The sequence below is a fragment of the Nilaparvata lugens genome, chromosome 13, assembly GCF_014356525.2.
Source record: "Nilaparvata lugens isolate BPH chromosome 13, ASM1435652v1, whole genome shotgun sequence".
Lineage (NCBI taxonomy): Eukaryota > Metazoa > Arthropoda > Insecta > Hemiptera > Delphacidae > Nilaparvata > Nilaparvata lugens.
The window spans coordinates 15,030,397-15,053,677 of NC_052516.1; the positions used below are offsets into that span (position 1 = coordinate 15,030,397).

At 34.1% G+C, this 23,281-nt stretch overlaps 1 protein-coding gene across 1 annotated transcript; it reads right to left on the minus strand.

Annotated features, from left to right (window-relative positions):
• Positions 1 to 11,216: 11,216 nt before the first annotated feature.
• On the minus strand, positions 11,217 to 19,586 carry LOC120354103 (cyclic nucleotide-gated cation channel beta-1). Its single transcript, XM_039440359.1, has 3 exons — positions 19,581 to 19,586; positions 17,523 to 17,700; positions 11,217 to 11,515 (listed from the first exon to the last, which is right to left on the minus strand). Exons 1-3 carry the CDS (start codon positions 19,584 to 19,586, stop codon positions 11,217 to 11,219), a joined length of 483 nt encoding a protein of 160 aa, XP_039296293.1.
• Between the last annotated feature and the right edge of the window lie 3,695 nt (positions 19,587 to 23,281).

Genomic DNA, 23,281 nt, shown 5'->3' on the forward strand with positions numbered 1-23,281 from the left:
TTATTGATGTTATATTAACTGTTCATTCTCATTTAAAATAATCAATTATATTTCATTAAGCAAGACATTCTATTTGATGATAATCTCATAATGGATTTCCATGATTGTGATGAAATATTTTGTTAGTTAAATATTAATTCTACATTGTTGAAAGACGATTTGGCAACAGAGCAAAGCGAGAAAGAGATAGCGCCATCCGCTGTGTTGAATAATAGAGAAGGATAGCAATACCATTGCCAATCAGACACTGCCATATAACGTGGACTTCACTATAGATCCATTTTGAAGTTCTCCAGCCCAAAGGTTCACTAGTATCTTGGATTACAAATAAAATACTCACATCATAATTTAATGAAGAATTACATTAAACAAATAGCATCAGATGAACCAATTCATTCTAGACTCTCTTCTGATAGGACAACAGTTTCTATTGTAACTTGGGATTCCGCCAGTTGATTGATGGATGGACGGACATAAGACCCTGAAACCTGGGAGGAAGAAGAACAAGATTTTAATATAATTTTTTCGCCACACTGCACAGAAAGCAGCTGTTTTGCAGCCCCTACGTAGATCTGAAAGACATTGTTTGCAGACGACTCTCGTCTGACGTCAGAACAGGTTTCTTTCCGGCCTAGGCCGGAAAGAGTACCCTTTCCAGCCGCTTACATGGAACTAAGAAAGATGATCAAAAAACTTTTCATTATTTGTGTTCAAATCAAATCAATCAAATCAAATTTCATTTATTCAAGTAGTTGCATATAAAAGACAAGCTTCACAACATTGAATCGTCACATTCAATAAAAAAACACAGAAAAATACAATTAGTGCAAAGAGGAGACGTCAAAGAAAAACACTGTCTTTAAAGAACACATGTCATAAAGAATAATGTTCATTATTCAATAATTGAAACATTTATTATAATATCATCTTATTGTCATTTGAAAGAATAAAAAAGTATAAACTCAATCTCCCACATAATTGAACATCATCTTTTAGGTTATTTAGACAAATCAGAATAAAAAATAAAAATACTTGGACAATTTCCTGATATTCAGATTACCTCATATTTGCTAGAGCTATCACCTTCCACTTCTGCTTTCGGAAGTGCTTAGTAAACAACTAATTCTCATATATAATATATATTGTTTATTTTCTGTGGGGGCAAAAATGTTTTTCTGCTCTAAGTTCGAAATATACTATTGTTCACAATGTTCAATATTTTTGATTTTAAAGGACAATGATATTGCAGAGAGAATCAATTAGATAGACATTAAGTACTGAAGTACATTATGTATGTTACATTCTGTGCAAATGAAGTTGGAGAGGAAAGTGAAAGCAGGGGAAATTTGAGAATATTGAGGCAAAAGAGAGTAGTGAGAGAGAGAAAGAAGAGCCTTAACCTCACTGTGAGTTCCAATGACAGCCAAATATTTCATTTCCAGAAACGCACAGGATTTACGGAGAGCTATTGCTCTTTGAAAATGTGTTTCGTCGGCTCACACAGTTATAAGCCACAGCAGTTCCTGAGAGAGTGTGTTATTGGGAGTGAGAGAGAGAGAGTGACAAAGAGTAAAAGCTACAAAGAGAGATTGAGAGTGAGGGGAAGAGAGAGAGAGGATGAGATTGTGGGAGGTGGGAAGCCAGAGAGAGGAAGAAAGAGTGATAGGAAGTGTGAGTGATTGGGAGATAGTGAGAGAGAGAAAAAGAGAGAGAGAAAGAGGAGGAAGAGAAGAGGATGAAATAAATCAGAAAGCTTATAACGCAATAAGGGAAACTCTTTATCTTGTGCTCTGAGTCGACTTTAGTAGCACTTGTGGGCAACGGATGATGGAAATTGGTGGTCTCCAACCTACTATGGAACAGATCAACTTTCAACTTTTCTTCTTCTTCTTCTTCTTCTTCTTCTTCTTCTTCTTCTTCTTCTTCTTCTTCTCCTTCTTCTTCTCCTTCTTCTTCTTCTTCTTCTTCTTCTTCTTCTTCTTCCTCTTCTTCTTCTTCTTCTTCTTCTTCTTCCTGTTCTTCTTCTTCCTGTTCTTCTTCTTCCTGTTCTTCATCTTCTTCTTCTTCTTTTCTCCTCCTCCTCCTGTCTTCTTATTTTTCTTCTTCTTCTCCGCCTCCTCCTCCTCCAAATTATCCTTCTCCTTCTCCTTCTCCTCTTTCTATTACTTTATTCTTCTTCTGCCTCTTTTTCTTCTCTACTGCTTATTACTTTCCTTGCCCTATTACCATGGATAAAGAAAGTATTGCTTTCCGAAAAAAATTAAGGTAACCCAATTTCTAAATTTCTATACGTTTCAAGGTCCCCTGAGTCCAGAAAAGTGGTTTTTGGGTATTGGTCTGTATGTGTGTGTGTGTGTGTGTGTGTGTGTGTGTGTGTATGAGTGTATGTGCGTCTGTGTACACGATATATCATCTCCCAATTAACGGAATTACTTTGAACTTGAAGCTTAAGTTCCTTCCCCTATAAGGATCCAACACGAACAATTTCGATCAAATACAATTCAAGATGGCGGCTAAAATGGCGAAAATGTTGTAAAAAACAGGGTTTTTCGCGATTTTCTCGAAAACGGCTTCAACGATTTTGATCAAATTCATACCTGAAAAAGTCATTGATAAGCTCTATCAACTGCTAAGTCCCATATCTGTAAAAATTTCAGGAGCACCATCTATGCAAAGTTCGATTTTAGATTCTCAATTATCAGGCTTCAGATACAATTTAAACAAAAATTTCTGAGTGGAAAAGATTGAGCATGAGAATCTCTACAATTAATGTCCAGTAACATGTTCACCTAGAATTAAAAATAAGCTCGAAATTCGATAAAATGTGATTATCCAATTGCAAACTGTTGGCAACTGTTGATTCTATTAAATGATTCACTATGAAGAGATAGCAGACCTCTTGTGTCTCCAGCGTTATTGCCCTGTCACCAGCTCGCTCAAATCTTTGAATAGTAGACTTGAGATGCGCGGGAACACTAGCGACACGTGATCAATTTTTATAATGGCAAGGAAAGTTGTGTGAGTGCGCCACACCAGATTTTTTTCTTCTTCTCCTTCTTCTTCTTCTTTTTCTTCTTCTTCTTCTTTTCTTCTTCTAAGTTCATTGAGCAGACTCTCTATAACACAAAATATTGAATTGCAATGTTATTTGGACGATTTGAGACAAAATTAGAAAATGGAAGAAGTTTTGGGCTGAGGCATGTTTTTCTTCTTCGACTATTGTTTGTTTGTTCTATCCAATAGATAAATAGATAAACAAATTCTATTAAAGTGAAGCACTAACACAAAACACAGACTTGAACTGAAAACTAGCTGTTCAGCTATTTATTCGTGTGCCTGCCATTGTAGCGTTTGCCTGTATTCATTTATTGAGAGTCTAATCATGCAGCTTCTATTCAGCTGAAAACTTCAGTCTACCTGAAATTCCCGAGACAACGCCATACGAATACAATGCTATCCTTGGTTTCTATTCTCCTTTTCTTCATCAACTTACTCCTCCTCTTCCTCTCCCTCCCCTTGTCACTCATTTTCCTCCTACTATACTCTCCAACACTCATTCTTTCTCTTTTTCTTCTTCTCTTTCTCCTCCTCCTCGTTCTTCTTCACCACTTTCTCCTACTCCTCCTCCACCATCTGTTAAAGGATCTCCTCCACCATCTACCTCTCCTTCACCTCCTCCTTTTTTTCTCTTCGCCTCCTTCCTTCCTTTCCTCAGTTCACCACCTCCTCATCTCCCTCCACCTCATTCTCATTTTACTCCTCCCACTCCATCCCCTCACCACCTTTCCTTTCGCCTTGTCCTTCATTATCTCCTTACATTCCTCACTTTTCACCCCCTTCTCTCTATCAGCTCCTTCTTCTTCACCTTCACATTCTTTTTCTTTAATTCATCATCCTCCTCCTCCTTCCTTTTTCCTCACCTCTTTCTTTGCTTTTGTGGCTCTCATTAGTTTTTTGTCTCTTCTTCATCCTCTTTGTTGTTGTTTTTCTTCTCCATCTTCACCTTGATCTTTTCCTTCTTCTTTTTTATTTTGTGGCTCTCATTCGTTTCTTCTTGGTTTTGCTCCTCCTTTTTCTTGTTGTTGTTATTTTTATTCGTCTTGTTCTTTTTCTTCTTCATCATCTGTTTCTTCTTAAACTTTTCTTCCTTCTTCGTCTTCTTTCTCTTCTTGAACTTGTTCTTGTTCTCCTTCTCTGCTGTTCCCTTTTTATTATTTGATTTGCTCCACTTTTTGTGCTTCCTTCTTCTTATTCTATACCTGATCTTGCTCCTTCTGCTCATATTGTTCTTCTTTATCGTCTTATTCCACGTGTTCCTCTTGTTCTTTATACTTATTATTTTTCTTCCCTTGTTCTTCTCTACCAAATAATTCTCCTACCAATTCTTCTTCTTCTTCTTCTTCTTCTCTTCTTCTTCTTCTTCTTCTTCTTCTACTACTACTACTTCTTCTTCTTCTTCTTCATCCTCTTCTTCTCCTTCTTCTTCTTCTTCTCCTTCTTCTTCTTCTTCATCACCACCTCAATCTTCTACTTCCAGCTCTCCCCAATCTTCATTCTTTCCTCTGTTTTGCTAAGTTTTGCTTTTGGTTTAACAGCGCTTTCCTTGCCAGCTACAAAATGCCTTGAAGGTGTATTTGAAATTCATTTATTCTTGGAGCTTTCTTCAAGTCAACGCTTGCTTGCTGTCTGCTGCAGTCTGCATATTCAGCATCTGAATTTTTCATTGATTCTTCTGAGAGGATTGAAATTCCAGTTAGACATTACTCTTTCTCATCCTCTCTCTATCATACACGCTTTCTCTCACTCTATCCTACTACCCCTTACACACTGTACCTACCCCATTTTTACCCCCCCCCCACCATCAATCTCTTCAAGGATAATATTGAGCTTTTTGTGTAGTTGAGAAGATGATATTGTGGTAATTATTCATATTGAATGAAAAAGACTAAGAAATTGTCAAAAAACCACTGATTTATTGATACTTGGAAAGACCGGTTTCGGTTATTACACCATTGTCAATCTCTGATAAACTGAGATCTAAGAGATGATATAAGATTAGATATGAGATGATATAAATGATTATCTCGTTTATCAGAGATTGACAATGGTGTAATAACCGAAACCGGTCTTTCTAAGTATCAATAAATCAGTGGTTTTTTGACAATTTCTTAGTCTTCTTCATTCGATAATATTGAACATGTTCAAATTGAAAATATTCAATATTCTCCGACTTGAGGGCCCCATAAATATCTCTGAATTCAAATGAAATTCACACATAGTCATTTTGATGAAGAACTATCTTTATAATAGTATAAAAGAATCATTTTCGCTGATTACTAATTTTTGAAACTAATTTTATTCACATTTCACTCTCTTCTGGAAAATAGCGTGGAAGATAATATACTAAACCGTTAGTTCTTCCAAAAGGTGGCAACACTTGTTATTTATTTAGCGTATGGCAGATACACAACAAATATATAGCTTATGAGTATCAAATGCCTAGATATACACTGTACATTTCCAAATTCTTTGAGATGTTGTGTAGTTTTAGGTCAGGAGAACATAAGTTTGTCTGACCGCCATTATTTGCTAGTCCATTTACCCAATGTGCACCATGGAGGCGAACTAGCATTACACATTCAAGTTAAAAATCTGCTGGAACAATTTTAAGGTTGAGAGAGGGTTAAAACTCAATTTTTAATTTTCACAGAAAATTTTTTTTCAAAATCATTTTTACCATTACAAATGTCCAAAATTACTTCAAATTGTAATTTATCACATAAAAACAATCCAAATATAGAGTTTCTGTTTGAAATTTGCACCCAAAAAACCTCGGCAGCACTTGTTGGGTCACTAATATTCAATCTTCTCTCTCTCGATTGGAAAACAGTTTGTAATATTGGTCAGTTTCTATTGGAATGTTGGTCTCTCTAGGCTCTGCCAATAGGTAGCAGCATCTGCTGGGTGGTGATTTCAAATGATTGAATATTATTGTTTCACTGTGTAACTGACTCTCACGATCTGGGTTAATTCATTCACTACTTTTGAACGCTCTCAATAATTCATCAGCTTTGGTAGATAAAATTATTAAACTTAGTCAGTCTTAATCAGTCTTAGTCAGTAACTTAATTAACTAAGGTCAGTGCTATTAAACTTAGATCAGTATTATTAAACTTAATTAACTTAGACTAGAAATAAGCTTCGGTTGACGTGTGAGGTTCTTTGAACCTTTGGATCTTTGAATCCGTCCCTTCAAGAACGTAATTAATTCAATAAGAAGTTGAAGAAATGCTGACTGGACTATTTTTTAGCACAAGATACGAGTGAGATATATAGTGAGATATAAGATTAGCGTTATAAAGTCAGCAAAATCGAATCTTGATCGGGTCCCAAAAAAAGTTAAGGACAGCAGAGTTTAGAATTACTACTGACATAGTCACCTCTCATACAAGGCCCCGGCCTACGATATTGCAACGTCGCAGCGTAGGCCTGGAATCTAATACATGATTGGTGAAAAAGATCAGCTGGTATTTTTTTAAATCTTTTTCACCAATGATGTATTAGATTATTGGCCTACACTGCGACGTTGCAATATCGTAGGCGACGGCCTTGTATTAGAGGTGGCTATGCTACTGAAGAATTTTGTTTGTATGGTGTGAGGGGGAGGAAACTGATTTTCTCCAAATTTAGGAGGGTGCGTAGAACAAGAATAAAAAACATGAGTGAGTTATTAGTTATTAGTACGCTATTACGCTATTTCCTCTATGAGTTTTTATTATTTTAAAAATTAACATTCTAATTCTTATTCTTAGTAGAACATATATTTATTATTACTATTTACTATTTACTATTTACTATTTACTATTTACTATTACTATAATTATTATTTACTATCCATATCTATTCATTATAACCATATCACAAATTTTGTTTGTAATATCAATTTTTTACTAACTTCAATATAAAAAACTTTCATCCTACATCACTGAATGAAGTTTGTAAATAGTAATTATAACACGCAACAAGCAACTAGTAACGTATATCTCAACACTTATCATTATTTATAGTGGGGTGTATATTTATTCATTGAATCACTTCACTTATATGGGCTTCTCTATTCAAATTATTGAAAACAATATAACATCTTGTAGAACCGTTTATTGAAAACTTTCAAATATTTTAATGACTAGAAAATATTTCCGTAAATATTTCAACGTTTTTAATAAAGAGTACTACAAGTTGTTCTATTGTTCCCATTATTCATTTAATTATCCATGTCTATTGAGAATTATTCAATGCATGAAACGTCTTTTGTTTCAATTGTATTAAATGTTTTTGTATCCAAATTTGTATTGTGATTCTTTTGTTGAATAGACTTTGATTTGATTTGTTATGCATATTATGTAACACTGACACACAAATAAGAACAGATTTTGATGAAGATTGTAATTAAAATAGATGATGAGGAATATAAAGGCTGGGGTGGTTTTTCAGAAAGGGAAATAACGTACAAAAACGTTTCTGCAGTGAACTTCAAATCTGAATCTGATTATTCGAAAGCAGAATGTGGATAAAATGGAAATGAAGGGTAATGATGGAGAAATGAAGGGGGAAAAGAAATAAAAAATAAAAGCGTGGGTGGAGAAAATCAGCGCATGTCGAGGAAAAATCTGACTTTTTCTAATATTATATGAATATTCATAATTGGAGCCCTCACGATGTTTGGAAACTCAAGACTCAACTTGTTTCTGAAATGAGGAAATTGAGTTTGTTTCATCACGGAAATGAGAAGTTGAAATAAAAAAATAACTACTCTTTGAAAAAAGGATTCTCATGCTGAAGAGATCCTTATACACTTTTGCATTCTGAGCTTCAGTTGTCTAATTTCCCAGGTTTTGAAAATGGGGGTTCGGAATTAATCATACAGAAGTAGGTAATATTCCAACTCGAATACATCTGATAGGTTTTCCTCAATCATCTTTCCTTGTACGAGATAAAATTAATCGACTTTTTAATATTAATAATGACAGTCACTATCTATATTCATTATCTATATATTATATAAAAGCGAAATGGCTCTCACTCACTGACTGACTCACTCACTCGCAGAACTTAAAATCTACCGGACCAAAAACGTTCAAATTTGGTAGGTATGTTCAGTTGGCCCTTTAGAGGCGCACTAAGAAATCTTTTGGCAATATTTTTACTCTAAGGGTGGTTTTTAAAGGTTTAAAGTTCGTCTTTTAGCATGTATATTCTTCTTATTCCAATCTCTTATAATTGAAAAATGTCCATAGCATATGTTACCATAGAACTATAATCTAGAGAGAGTACCTCTTCGAAACAGTTGTTAACTGGTAACTAAATTAATAATTTTGTCAGGTTGGCATAAAGTTGAGTTGACTTTGTTAGGTTGGCACCAAGTTGAAGATTGAAATGCATTTATCGCGGAAAAATTGATTGGGCACTGCTACTTCAATCAGAGCTATTCCTGGGAATATTATATCGCCTGATATGGCGAGCGAAGCGAGCCCGCTGATCTCATTTTTTACGGCGGTCCAGGTGGCGGAGCCCCCTTGCTAGACGGATATGGCGAGCGAAGCGAGCCTGTTTTTTTACGGTGGTCCAGGGGGCAGAGCCCCATGGCTAGACGGATAAGGCGAGCGAAGCGAGCCTGACGGCTAGTACTGGATAAAATTACATGCGACTAGAACCTTAAAAAAGGTTAGCTGTTATAATATATGTATTGTTAGGAAATACCAATGTACGTGCGTTTAGAGAGAATTAAAGAAGTGGAAATGAATATTGTTAAGCCTATTGAGCTTTTAGCTTTTTGTTAAGAGTTCCTGGACTTGTGTCTTCCATGAAGTATTAAATACGTTAAATAAACTAACTATTCATCATTGATCATAGTATTGATTAAGTATTGAACAATAATCATTATTTAGTATTAAATAAGTTTTTGATGAATACTGTATTGAATAAGTATCAAATAAATTTTGAATAAATATTGACTAAAAAAAAACTTTTCGCTCAAAAATTTCTAGTTTCATTCAAAATTTAGACATTTGAATAACTACCAAGTTACAACTGTTCTAGATTTTTTTATTTTAGACTCTAATAGTATCTATTTGATTCAAAAATTTACTCGTTTATCTGAGTATTGAAGAGCGTGAACTGTATTTTGAAAAGTGAAAGTGACATAACCAACATTTTGATTTGGACAGTATAGTATCAATTTTGGAAATGAGACAGTTTTGGGCATGATCCTGTTGTGCCTTTCCTCATTTCAAGTATTTGTACACAATGTGATAAATAAATAAATGAGAATGAGTATTGATTGAGTATTAACGTGTAAGACAGTGGTAGACAATCTGAACAATCATTATATTGCACTGTATTATATTTATAGTGGGAAATCTCATTTTTCCAGATTTAGTTTTATTATGTTTCAAAAATCAAAATCACAGAATAAGCACATACCGAAATAACGGCCTGTGGGTAGATGACACAAGTTGATAAGTCACATTTTTGACCATATTGAGTTGTGCATATGGTTCGTGTTCAGAAAAATTAGATCTATAAGATGGTATAACTAAATATGTTGTATCTCTGTAAATAGCTGAGATATAGGCCTTGCTCAAGCCTGATAGAGCATTTTTTCCAATCCCTAAGTTGACAAATATTGATAAGTACATATATCTCATACTCTTCTACCGGTCTGTATTACAATCCAATTATAAAAAGATGGCAAAATTTGATAAGTGTATGTACTGGTAGGCTATTATAAAATCTAAAAATTAATAACCTACATTGAGAACTACATAACCCATACAACTTTGCAAACAGTTCAAGTTTGGTTAACTTGATTAATACTTGTAAATAATATCAATTAATTGTTAAACAATATATTCAAATTTCTAAATAATCAATTTTTAAGATATTTCCTATACTTTTACATTGTGATTTGAAACATTTGGCAGATGGCAAAACATGATATCTCTGACATCACTTGCAAAAATTCTCAATAGTTGATTTAAATAAATGTTTTATTCCTTGATATTTCATATTTAAATAGTCAAAGATCAGCTGATTATATTGGTGTAAAATGGGTAAGAAAAAATATGATAGATAATTTTTGCAGCTATGCCAAACTTTCAAATTGCTCTCCTGAAAGGTTTACAAATCATGACTTATCAGCTTGTGTCATCTACCCACAGTAACATCGTATGCTTGATTTTTTACTGTGGCAGATGCATGAGCTTATTTTCTGAGCTTAGTGCATGAATAATCGTAAGTGAAAGGGTGACTTTTTGATGATAAATTATCAAACGTCCTTGCCCACCGGCGGGATTCGAACCCACGACCAGGTAGCGCCAGCAGATTGACGGGTAAAACGCCTTAATCATCTCAGCTATCCTGTCCTTTTCTATGCAATAACAGAGATAACGTTAGAAATGTTCCACAAAATAACATTTCAAAGCATCTAAATTTGAAAATCTGATTTGTGAAAATACTTGAGGCCTGAAAATTTTGTGAATTGAAGAACTACAAGACTTAACCTACCTCGGACTATGTGTTATCTGAATTTGGGAGAGGAATAGCACAAGGTTACCTTATTTCCTCTCCCTATCATTTTGATAATATACTTATTGTATAAATTAATGAATAAATATCCTAACAATGTCAAATATCCTTCCGAGGATTCAATAAATCTGTAAGATTTATAACAAAAGTTCATGATACATCTCAACTGAGAGTCCTATTAAACTTGATTCTGCTCAACTTGATTCAGCTTTATTGAAACAAATCACATCACTACAACAGTTAAACACAATCATCGTAACATTGTGCTAAGGTTTTAGGCGTTGTCTTATCTGGGGTTATTCAATGGTCTGGAATTAACTCTCAGTAAGAGCTAGTAACAATGTCGATTTCCTTTGAGGCTATACAAAGTACAATGTAGGTTTCGTTTGAGGCTATACAGAGTACAACGCAGGTGATTCTAGTGAATCTGTCTTTGATTCATTCTATTGTCTCTTCACCTCCATTCTTACTTAGCTCGACTCTCTTGAACTATCTGCCTTTCTCCCACTTTTTCTCTTTGCCTTTATTTTTGTATCATTCTCTGTCTTACTCTCTGCCTTTCTATTTTCTAGTATCTTTCGCTTTTCTTCGCCTTTTTCTTTGCCTTTATCTTTGCCTTTATCTTTGCCTTACTCTTTGCCTTCCTCCTTGCTTTTCTCTTTGCTTTCCTCTTTGCCTTTCTCTTTGCCTTTCTTTTTGCCTTTCTCTTTGCCTTTCTCTTTGCCTTTCTCTTTGCCTCTCTCTTCACCTTTCTCTTTGCCTTTCTCTTTGCCTTCATCTTTGCCTTTCTCTCTGCCTTCCTCTTTGCTTTTCTCTCTGCCTTCATCTTTGCCCTTCTCTCTGCCTTCATCTTCGCCCTTCTCTCTGCCTTCCTCTTTGCCTTTCTCTTCTCCTTTCTCTCTGCGTTCCTCTTTGCCTTTTACTTCACCTGTCTTTCCTGCCTTTTATCTTTGCCTACATCTTTGCCTTCCTCTTTCTTTGCCTTTCTCTCTGTCTTTCTCTCTGCCTTTTACTCCACCTGTCAGTTTTCCTGTCTTTTATGCCTTTATCTTCGCTTTTTCTCTCGCCTTTCTCTTTGCCTTTCTCCCTGCTCTTTCTCTCTGCCTTTCTCTTCAAATTTCTCTCTCTGCCTCTCCATTCACCTTTCTCTTTGCTTTCCTCTATGCCTATCTCTTTGTTATTTATTTGTCTCCCACTTCGTTTCTCCCTTCTCATTTTTATTCACTTGTAACTAAAATAATAAATAATATATAAATAATATCCCCCTGCAACCTCATTCTAACCATCTAATTCTATTCAGCCCTACGTCTTCTAGCATTCTTGACTGCTCCTTTGCTTTTCATCAATTTACTCTGCCTTCGGGATCGTTTCCCTTTCGTTTTCTCCAATTCCACCTTCACCTCATTTTCACTTCCAATTCCATCAATTTCTTCATTCCATCGTTCTCCTAAATTGTTTCTCTTTTCATTCTCATTGATTCCTTTATTTCACCTTCCTCCTTATTGCTTTACCTGTTCGTTCTCATCAATTCCTCTATTCCAACGTTCTCCTGAATTGTTTCTCCATCCGTTCTTATCAATTCCTTCATTCCATCGTTCTCCTGAATTGTTTCTCCATTTGTTCTCATCAATTCTTCCATTCGATTGCTCCACAGCTTTGCATTTCTATTGTTTCACTCTTCCTGTACTCATCTATTCCCCCATTCTACCTAACCCTTAAATGTTTTCCCTTTCATTATAGATTCCTCCATTTCATTCTTTCTCCACCTGTTCCATTGATTCCTAAATTCTACCTCACCCTGGATTGTATTCACTCTCATTTTCATCAATTCCTCCATTCCATTCTTTCTCCTTCCGTTCCCATTACTTCTCCTATTCCACCTCATCCTGGATTGTTTTCCCTTTCATTTTCATCAATTCCTCCATTCCATTCTTCCTCCTTCCGTTCTCATGAACGAGAGTTCCTATTCCACCCCATCCTGGATTGTTTCCCCTATCATTATTGATTCCTCCATTCCGTCATTTATCCTCCTGTACTCATCGATTCCCACATTCTACCCTATCCTGGATTGTATTCCCTTTCATTTCCATCAATTCCTCCATTCCTTTCTTCCTCCTTCCGTTCTCATGAACTCTCCTATTCCAACTCATCCTGGATTGTTCCCCCTATCATTAAAGATTCCTCCATTCCATCATTTTTATTCTCCTGTACCCATCGATTCCCACATTCTACCCTATCCTTGATTGTATTCTCTTTCATTTTCATCAATTCCTCCATTCCATTCTTCCTCCTTCCGTTCTCATGAACTCTCCTACTCCACCTCATCCTGGATTGTTTTTCCTCTTATTATAGATTCCTCCATTCCATTATTCCTCCTCCATTCCTATATTCTACCCTATCATGGATTGTATTCCCTTTCATTTCCATCTATTCCTCCATTCCATTCTTTCTCCTTCCGTTCCCATTAATTGACTTAAATTGAATTAAAAGAGAACTCTCGTACTCCACCTCACCCTGGATTGTATTCCCTTTCATTTTCATCAATTCCTCCATTCCATTCTTCCTCCTTCCGTTCCCATTAATTCTCTTATTCCACCCTATCCTGGATTGTCTTTTCTCTCTCATTCTCTGCTCCTTTCATTCCATACACTTACTTTCCCTTCCATTTTCATCAATTCCTCCATTCCATTCTTTATCCTCCTGTACTCATCGATCCCTGTATTCTACCTCACCCTCGATTGTTTCTCTTCCATTCTCGGCTCCTCTCACTCCATACACTTGTCGTGGCAGCAAAGGTTGAAGTCAATAGTAGAGCGACTCTCATTCGAGTCTCATCTTAATTTCAATTATTGTCGCAGCGGATGATCCTCGGCCTCGCTGAGCCTCCACTTGCTTTATAAACGCATTTGTGCTGGAGCTGTGTACATTGGATAGGCGCGTATTTGGCCTCACACAATTGTCATTGTGTTATCACAATTTGATTGAGGTAGGAGAGTAAGAAGGGAAGAGTGAGATACAGGGAAAGAGAGATGTAGACAGAAAGATTGTAAGATAGTTTGGAAGAGAGAGATTCAGATTCAGATTCCTTTATTCATGTGTGAAATTCAACTTTCGTTCTAGCGTTAAAAATAAATACCAGTAGCGGTAAAATGACATGGTGAATCATCATAAACTAAAGAGTTCTACAATATTATTGAGCAAGAAAAATGATGAACTATGCGAAAGTTGGGTACTACTGTAATGTTTTCACATGAAACGGTGAGGTTTGGACCTTAAGAAGTCCATTCTCAGAGAAGTCTATTCTCTCGAGGATACCCTCCCCTTCAAAACTTCAGAGAGAGAGATTGATTGATTGATTGATTTAGTACAATATATACTGGCTTATACACTTATATACAATAGCTTACAATACAGCAAAATTATAGATGAATTTACATAATATAGACTAAGAAAATAATTATCGAACTGTATATGATATGAAAAAGCAATTTGTAATACGTATAATAACAAAAGATAATTAGATTGTTATGCATCGACATAAATTAACGGAGCTTTGGACATATGAATGTCCATTCTTCGGAAAGAATATTAAAAGAGAGAGAGAGAGTGTGACAGAGAGAGAGAGAGAGAGAGAGAGAGAGAGAGAGAGAGAGAGAGAGAGAGAGAGAGAGAGAGAGAGAGAGGAAAAGCGAGATAAAGACAGAAAGATTGTAAGATAGTTTAGAAGAGAGAGAGAGTGATAGAGAGAAATTGGGAGATACTTGTGTGTGTCACATACTTATCTTATGGTGTGTACAGACTTGTGCGCCACAAACACGCGCAATTCATCAGCTAATGCCAGTCTTATTATATCAGTATTTTTACAGAAACAGTAGGATACGATTATAATAATCATAGCGTCAGCTGATAGAAAATGAAATGTGCGTGTCTGTAGCGAATAAGTCTGTACACACCTCAAGATACATTATAAATTGAGACGCGAAGCCTCAGGACAGGACGTGACCTTTGTCTGCTGGATGAGTTACTATCATGATCATAATGTTCACAATTCCTAGCTCCGTCGGAATGTGGGAATAATTTACATAATACAATGTTCACATTATTCTATTTTAATACACAGTACACAGTATGACATTGTAAATCATAGGATCTAGAAAGACCTTATCTAGCAGACTCGAGTCACGTCGTATCACGTCGCATTACGTCTCAATATTCGACTATTCATGGAGTTGGGAAAACGGAGAAATAGTAAGCAAAATACGGTGAGAGAGATATTCCAGAGAGAAATTGTGAGATTTGAGAAAGAAAGAGGTGAGTGTTGAAGAAATATTAAATTTCAAATTTAAAGTCACGATGAGCGATTGAAAGAAAAATATCGGGCCACGGAGCTTCGCTCGTTATTTTTATATATTTTATTAATAAACAGAACACAATTCTCCAAAATAAACGTGTTTATATTTTACAGCTGGCTATACGTCAGCTTCTGAATTTCGGGGATGCGATATTTTGATTTTCCACAGAATCACTCGCTCACTTTTTACCATCCACAGACGACGAAAGTCTCAGCTGTTTCAGCCAAGGATGAATTATCCTTTTGATGTCGTTCAACGAGTTTTCCCAATAATGAGACCTAGTGCAATCGAATTTCTAAATTATAAACCTACTATGTTCCAAATATCGTGAAAATCGTTAGAGCCGTTTTCGAGATCCGTTGAACATAAATGACCAGATATAAAAATATAAACAGATATACAGAAATTGCTCCCTAAATATAATAGGATAAAGGCTGTGTTGAAATTTAAAATAAATATTCTCATATTTTCATTTTTTTTATGATTTCTAAAAATTTATCATATTGTGACTTCATGTTCTTTGCACATTGTATTTTCTGCTTTATTCAATAGATAAATAAAAAATAATAGTGAGAGAAGAATGAAAAAGGAAGGAAAATAAGAGAGTGAGAAGAGAGAAAAGAGACAGAAAAGATGGGGAAACCTAAGAAGAGAGAAGAAAGGGGAGAAAGACAGAGATGATACCTTCAGGGGTGAAGAAGACGGTTAGTGAAGAAGAGGTCCGTTATGGTGAGGGAAGGAACACTACTTGAGGGGTGACCTTTGGGGGGTACCTGAGAAGGGGTGCCTGGGGGTAACAAACGGGGGTGTTAAGTGACAGGGGGCTCCAAAAAGGAGCCATTCTGTTAATGAGATTGCTATGGCATCTTCATCATGACTCTGAATTCACTCCCCTGAAAGCGAAATTGAGTTCCCTCCGCTGCTACATTTCAGTCGGCTATTGCTATTCCATTTCAACTCCGTTTTAACCTTTCCGTTTCTCGTTCCTTATCTTCATTTTGTTCCTTATTTTACTTAAATTCTCTATTACAATTTCCTTCGTTCTTCTCCTATTTTGTCTCTTTTACTATTGTCCAAATATTCCTACCATTGTCCTTCTTCATTTTTGGTTTATTCTTGGATTAGAATGTTCAAATCGAATCAAATTTTATTGCCTTACAAAAATTTTTCAAATCAAATCAAATTTTTATTGCCATAAAAAAACAAAATACAATTTCGTTAAAATTTCTTAACAAGTGATCATTATGAATAAGAATACATTTTTTCCTTAACAAAACAATATTCGCCATGGCACCACCAGCAAAAGTAAAACTTGCTCGCTGGTGGGAGTCTTTATTCTAACCCTAATAATATAGTTATTGATTTAGTTGATCTAATTTATACAAATGAAACAAACCGGAGCAGAAAAAAAATAAATGAAAATAAGAAAGGAGAACATGAATGAGAGAAAAATACAAGAGAAAGAAGAGATCAAGATGATTATGAACTTGCTAGGCTATTCAATGAAAATGTCAATTCAAATGAAACTCAATTCATGAAAAAAATTCATACAAATCCATTCGTTTAGACCATTCCCTTTATGATGTGTCAGAAATAAAGGCGGTACTAAATTGATGAATTTTGTACTAATGTGCATAAGCTGTCTACACAACAAACTTAGACTACTATGAAAAATTTTGAATTTTCTTGTACTATTTGGTCTGAGTGAGTAAGTCGGCCTATCAGCCTCTTCAAAGTTATCTTTATAATTATTTATGTATTTTATTAATATTTTCAGATATATTTGTCTTAAGGTCATAACATGGAAATCCCTGAAGACTTGCTGGGTGGGATAGTCTCTGGGTTTGCGAATTATGGTTTCAATTACAGCCTTTTGTATTATAAATAGATTATTCAGGTGTGTGTCATAAGTTCCTCCCCATATTGCAATCCCATATCTTAAAATGGACTCAACTAAAGCATAATAGACTGTTTTTATTTGCTCTCTATCCAATATTCTATTGATTTTATAAAACTTATAGTTAATGAATTTTAATTTTTTATTGATAAAATTTATGTGATGATTCCATCTGAAGCTTTCATCAACAATAACACCCAAATATTTTATGGATACTACATTTTCAAAGGTAGGACAGCCGCAATCAGGAAGCATTGTAAGACTATGAACTCCAGTGACTATCTGATCACATTTAGTATGAAGTTTTAATTTTAAAAATGTGGGAGGTTTGCCAACTGCATTTGCTGAAAAAGTTATATATTTAGACTTACTAAGATTCAGACTAAGTGTATGTTGGTCAAGCCAATTCTTTATTAAAAACATATCATGTTCTGAATTCAAAAATGCTTTCTGCCAACTGTCATCTGAAAAAATGACTGCAGTGTCATCAGCAAATGAATATACTTTACCGTTTTTCAATTTGATATTCAACATTTCGTTCACATACAACAAAAAAAGTATGGGCGACAAAACTGTACCTTGAGGTAGGCCATAATTACTTAATTCTTTTTTACTTGACTGTTTCCCAAGAGTTAACATCTGTGATCGGTCACAGAGATAGCTCATGAATAACTTTAGAGGCAAACCTCTTATTCCATATTTAGCTAGTTTATCCAGAAGACTATCATGTGGCACAGTGTCAAATCTTTTGCCAAAAGATTTTGCCAAATCTAAGAAGACTGCCATGACTTTCTTACCATCATTAAGTTTTTCTGTTATGTAATTTGTAAATTGTATTAATGCGTCTTCTGTACTTTTCTTTGCCTGAAATCCGAATTGGAATTTATTGATAATATTATGTACATTTAAATAATCCAATAAACGAACTTTTATCAATTTTTCCAGGATTTTTGCGAGATTACTTAATAGACTTATTGGTCTGTAATTACTAGGTACACAGGCATCACCTTGTTTAAATAGTGGTTTAATTATGGCTATTTTAAATTTCCTTGGAAATATTCCTGTGACGAAGCACATATTAAAAATAAATGATATTGGTTTAGAAATAAGATGAGCTATGTTTTTCAGTGTTAAACTACTGATGTTATCTTCTCCAGTACTAGAGTTGCTTTTTAGTTGCTTTATCATAATTTCAACTTCGCAAGAGGTAATTGGTTTCAGGAAAAAAGAGTGCACAGGTGGTCTGTGATTTTCATCAATCTCATAATGTTTTAAACTGGAATTGCATGTTATGAGTTGAGCATTCGTTCTACCTACTGTTGCAAAATAATTATTTAGACTAGCAGCGTCAATTTTAATTCCTTGTTATTATCTTTATCAATATCTATCGCCTGGTTTATGAGTTTCCAGAGTTTTTTTTTTATCACTACCACATTCAGATATTTTATTTTTGTAGTAGTTTGTTTTAGCTGTTTCCAATGCCATGTTTAATGTGTTTCTGTACCTTTTAAACTCTTCCTTTAATGTGAGATTTGATGGATCTTTTTTTAATTTTTTATAAATTATGTCTCTTTTTAAAATTGAATTAATAAGACCAGGTATTATCCATGGTTTCAGAGGTTTCTTTTTACGAGAGATGTGTTTTTCTGTAGATGAGGATTCTATGTAATGAAATAATTTTGACACAAAACTATCAGTAAGTTCGTCGATGTTCAAATCATCAACAAATCGACTATTGTATAACCAAGACCAGTTTTCATTTAAAAGTTGTACATTAAGATCTTGTAGTCTATTTTTTTGGTTATAATTTTCTCATTCTCTTTTTTATTAGACTTTATTGCATTATTGTATCCCAAATGAATTGAAACAGAGAAATGATCTGTAATTGTAGTCTTAAGTATATTACCAATATTACGTCGAAATTTATTGTTAACTCTTTTAAAAAATATGTGATCCAAACAACTCTGTCCCCTGGTACTACCATTTATGATCATCTCAAATCCGTTACCATTTAATATACTCAAATAGTCTTGAACAAATTTATTTTCTTTATTAATGTCTATGTTTATATCTCCTGCTATACATACATCTATGCAGTGAGGAATATTTTTCACAAACTCTTCCAAGCTAATTAAGAAATCATTTACGTTACTATTAGGTGATCTATAAATTCCAACTATACGTAACAACGTGTTATCTATTTTTAAATCCAGACCTAAACAATTTGATTCATCTATTTCACAATCAATGACTTGAAATGAGATATCTTCTCTAACATAAATACAAATTCCATCACATTTATTCAAGGAACCAGGTTTATTTATTGCTTTGTAGCCATCCATGCTACAGCTAAAAGGCATTTCTTGCGTTATCCAAGTTTCTGATAAGATAAGAACATTAAATTTTGTTTTCATGTTATCAAGTATGTAGCAAAGTTCATTGTGGTTTCTATTCAAGCTTCTGATATTAGATGCAAACAAATTAAAGAAATTGAAAAAAGTAGAATGAGTTTCAATTGAATAATTCAGGTAATCCTCTATCTCATTTGTCTCTCCATTATAATCATCCAGTAACGCATACAAATCCTCTATCCTTGACATAAAAATAACTTGATCAGTAACAATCAGTACGAAAAAGAAAAGAAAAAAAAAATTATAATTTAAATTTAAAACGAAAAAAAAATTTTTTAGTCGCTAATAGATAACAGGAAAAGTTTTTCCTTTTTTCCTTTGCCCTACACTCACCGGCATTACTTATTAAGACCTATTTTCCGTATTCCATGATTTAAGTGGAACTAGCATTAGCCAATACCTAGCTGAACTCGCATTTATTTAAAATCTTTCAATGATATACGGTACTATAAAATAAATGTGACTCTGTTCATATTTTCTATTAACTCTATGGATTAATAAGAAACAAATAATAATTTGAAGTCTTATAAAAAAGCCGTTGAAGAGTTCATTTACTTTAAAAATGTGTAAGAGGCCATGAGAAAAAAACGAAATAGTTATTAATTATTATCGTCCAAGTCAGACTCACACTGTATCACTCTGGTCTCACCGCTCACCTTCATTATCTTGATGCGGCCAGCTCGATCCGCCCACACATACTTGATATCAGGATGACTGCGCTTGTAGGCCTTGCTCTTGGACAGTAGAATTCTTCTTTTTCGAGTGAGGGATAAGTTGATGAAGACTTACTTCATGTAAGATGACATTTGCTTCAAATGAAATCACTTAATTTATATGGGCTACTTGATTCACATAAAAAATTTTAGTACCCTTTCATTAAAAGCTTTAAAATATTTTGACTAGTTTCGACCATAGGTAATAGGTCAAAGGGTACTAGAAGTTTTTATATTTCAAATACTCTTTTTATATCTTCACATTGTTAGTGCTTTGACTGGAACGCTCCATTCCAATTTTCTTTCAACTTTAAAAAACTAATTCAATTCATAATATATCAATATTAAGTTTCCCTTCTTCTATTTCTCTCCCTTCCATTTCTCTACTCAATATTGTTGAAAGAATAAGACGTTGATATTTTCAATACCATAATATTTTTTCAAAAATAATCTCATATTACAGAACCATAGGTAGGTAATTCATATTACCATTCTATAGGTAGGTGTTACCATAAAACCTAGTTCTTCAATATGAATTAATTTTTGGATAAATATAGGTAATTTGGATAAAATATGGTAAATATATTGACAACATAAACGTCTTAATCTTTCAATTATGGAGAAATACCACAACATCTCATACCATACAATCAAATTATTATCTCAATATTGTTCTTTGTGTGACTGAAATGTTCCATTGTAATTGTCCCATTTCAAATAATTATTACTGATAAAGTACTCTGAACAATCAAATTGATCAAGGACGAAATATCAGCGTTGCAAATTGTACGGAGTTGCAACCTTCTCTTAAAAGATCATTATAGTCTAAAATGGTCAACTCCACAACACAGTCGACACAAGGTTGTCAAGGTTGTGAAACCATAAAAGTACTGGAATATAGAATAGAATAAAATTTATTGTTTCTCATAAACAACAGTACAATATTACAAGGAAAAACAAAACCAAGATATTTAGTCATTAGCCAAATTTATCAAATATGCTATGGCTCAAAAATATAACAATTATGCATCGAAATAGATGGAGATCATTTCAATTTGTAAGAAACAATTTTTTTCTGAATGGGGAACAAATCGAATCCTACTCAAATCGAAACTGTTAAGCAAGAAGGATTTGGATAAAAACAAATCGTAGTAGATTCATGAAATTTATGTGGAGATAGAGTTCATTTCTAATCGTGAGATTGAAATACATTTCACTCAAATAGTCAACTATTTCTCAAGGTGCTATCTATATAATCACTGATTGTAAATTGTTCATAGCGAGAAATTCTTCTTCTTTCAGAGCCTATCGATTAAGGAATGTTGGCAATCAATCTGGTAATGATTATTTTGTTGATAAGTGCTCTGAATGAATCGGAGTAGGACAATCTAAACCACCTTCTTAAATTCTTTAATCAAGATATACGCCTCCAACCAACGCCACTAATTAATAAATAGATCTAATTGTATTACTGATTGAAATGTATTACCTCATATCTGAGGAGGATGTGAAGAAACCGCAGGACGTAGAACTATAAAAAAGTACTGAATTTGTGTCGGAATAGAGATGTATTAAATTTATTTATCCACATTTCATAATACACAAATCAACTACATGATCAGAAAAGGACCAACATGCATAGCCCAAAACCGTTCCTTTTCAGAACTTTGATACAAGGATGTCTAAAGTGTAGGCTTTTGTGTAGTTGAGAAGTTGATATTGTGGTAATTATTCACATTGAATGAAAAAGACTAAGAAATTGTCAAAAACCACAGATTTATTGATACTTGGAAAGTATCAATAGGCTTGGAAATTTCCAAGTATCAATAAGTCTGTGGTTTTTGACAATTTCTTAGGTTTTTAGACTAAGAAATTGTCAAAAACCACAGATTTATTGATACTTGGAAAGTATCAATAGGCTTGGAAATTTCCAAGTATCAATAAGTCTGTGGTTTTTAACAATTTCTTAGGTTTTTAGACTAAGAAATTGTCAAAAACCACAGATTTATTGATACTTGGAAAGTATCAATAGGCTTGGAAATTTCCAAGTATCAATAAGTCTGTGGTTTTTAACAATTTCTTAGGTTTTTAGACTAAGAAATTGTCAAAAACCACAGATTTATTGATACTTGGAAAGTATCAATAGGCTTGGAAATTTCCAAATATCATTAAGTCTGTGGTTTTTGACAACTTCTTAGTCTTTTTCCATCAATAAAATGTAGGTGGTTATGTTATCATTATTTTTTATAAGTTCAAGATACACAATTATTATCCATTAAAATAATTGGGGGAGGACCAACAGGCTCAGCCCAAAACTGTTCCTTCCCCAAATTTTTATTAATATACTAGTCAGGGAAGAAGGTTATGTTTTCCACTTTATAAAATTTCTGTCCAATATAGTGAGCAATACTAACAAAAACAATAAATTTAATTCTGAATTGAGATTGGAAACCAAATTGAATAACGATATCAATCTTTCTAAACACTTGAAATGCAAAATATTGACGTTATGCAGATATTTTGCTCTTATCTACTTTCAATCAAATTTTGAGTCTACAAATATACAATTTAGAATTTAATTAGATTGAAAACCGGAAAGAATGAAAAGATTGCACCAAACTGTAATTCAAAAATTGGTAAACATTGAAATATTTGGAAATAGAGATCATTACTACCGGTTGAGATTGGAAAACACATTGCATTGAACCAGGTTACTAGAGTACGCTAACAAAGAGGTTTTGCTCTGCACATTCAAAGCAGTATAGAGACCAGCCCTCAGAGGAAAACAGTAAAATTACTTCCTCTTCACTCGGCCTTTGTAGCTATCGAGTCCCCAATAACGACATGGCACTCCAATAGAGTTCAAACTCGAAAGCTCTCTATTATTTCCTTTCATTGTAACACATCTCTGTAGGAAAACTACCACAACCTCAAAGCCCTACGGCGGGTGGTCCAATTACTTTGTTCAACAATACTGCGGGGATTAATAGCTTATTAGAATCGGTGTTTGATATGTCTTGGATTGAATTTGATATGTATATTTGAGCAAATGTGCTGAGTTATCAATTTGATACGTCTTTAGTGGAATTTACTTTGAACTATAATAGAGATCAATATCTTAACAGTTAACTTATTGAATTGAATCAAATTTGTATATTTCAGCAAATGTGCCAGGTTAAATGTGCCATTGATATGTCTATAGTGAAATTGACTTTCAACTATAATAGAAATCAACATAATTATCAAATATTGAAAATTCTTTATTTGCAGAAGAAGTCTTCGGGGAGATTTACAGCATTTAATAGCGATTTTCGTTAATGA

Coding starts and splice junctions, on each gene's coding strand:
- LOC120354103 (XM_039440359.1), bottom strand. Junction 11,516..17,522: donor AGCTAAATATGGAATAAGAG/GTTTGCCTCTAA, acceptor CAGGAAAGACAG/GTGAAGTAAAAGGCAAAGAG.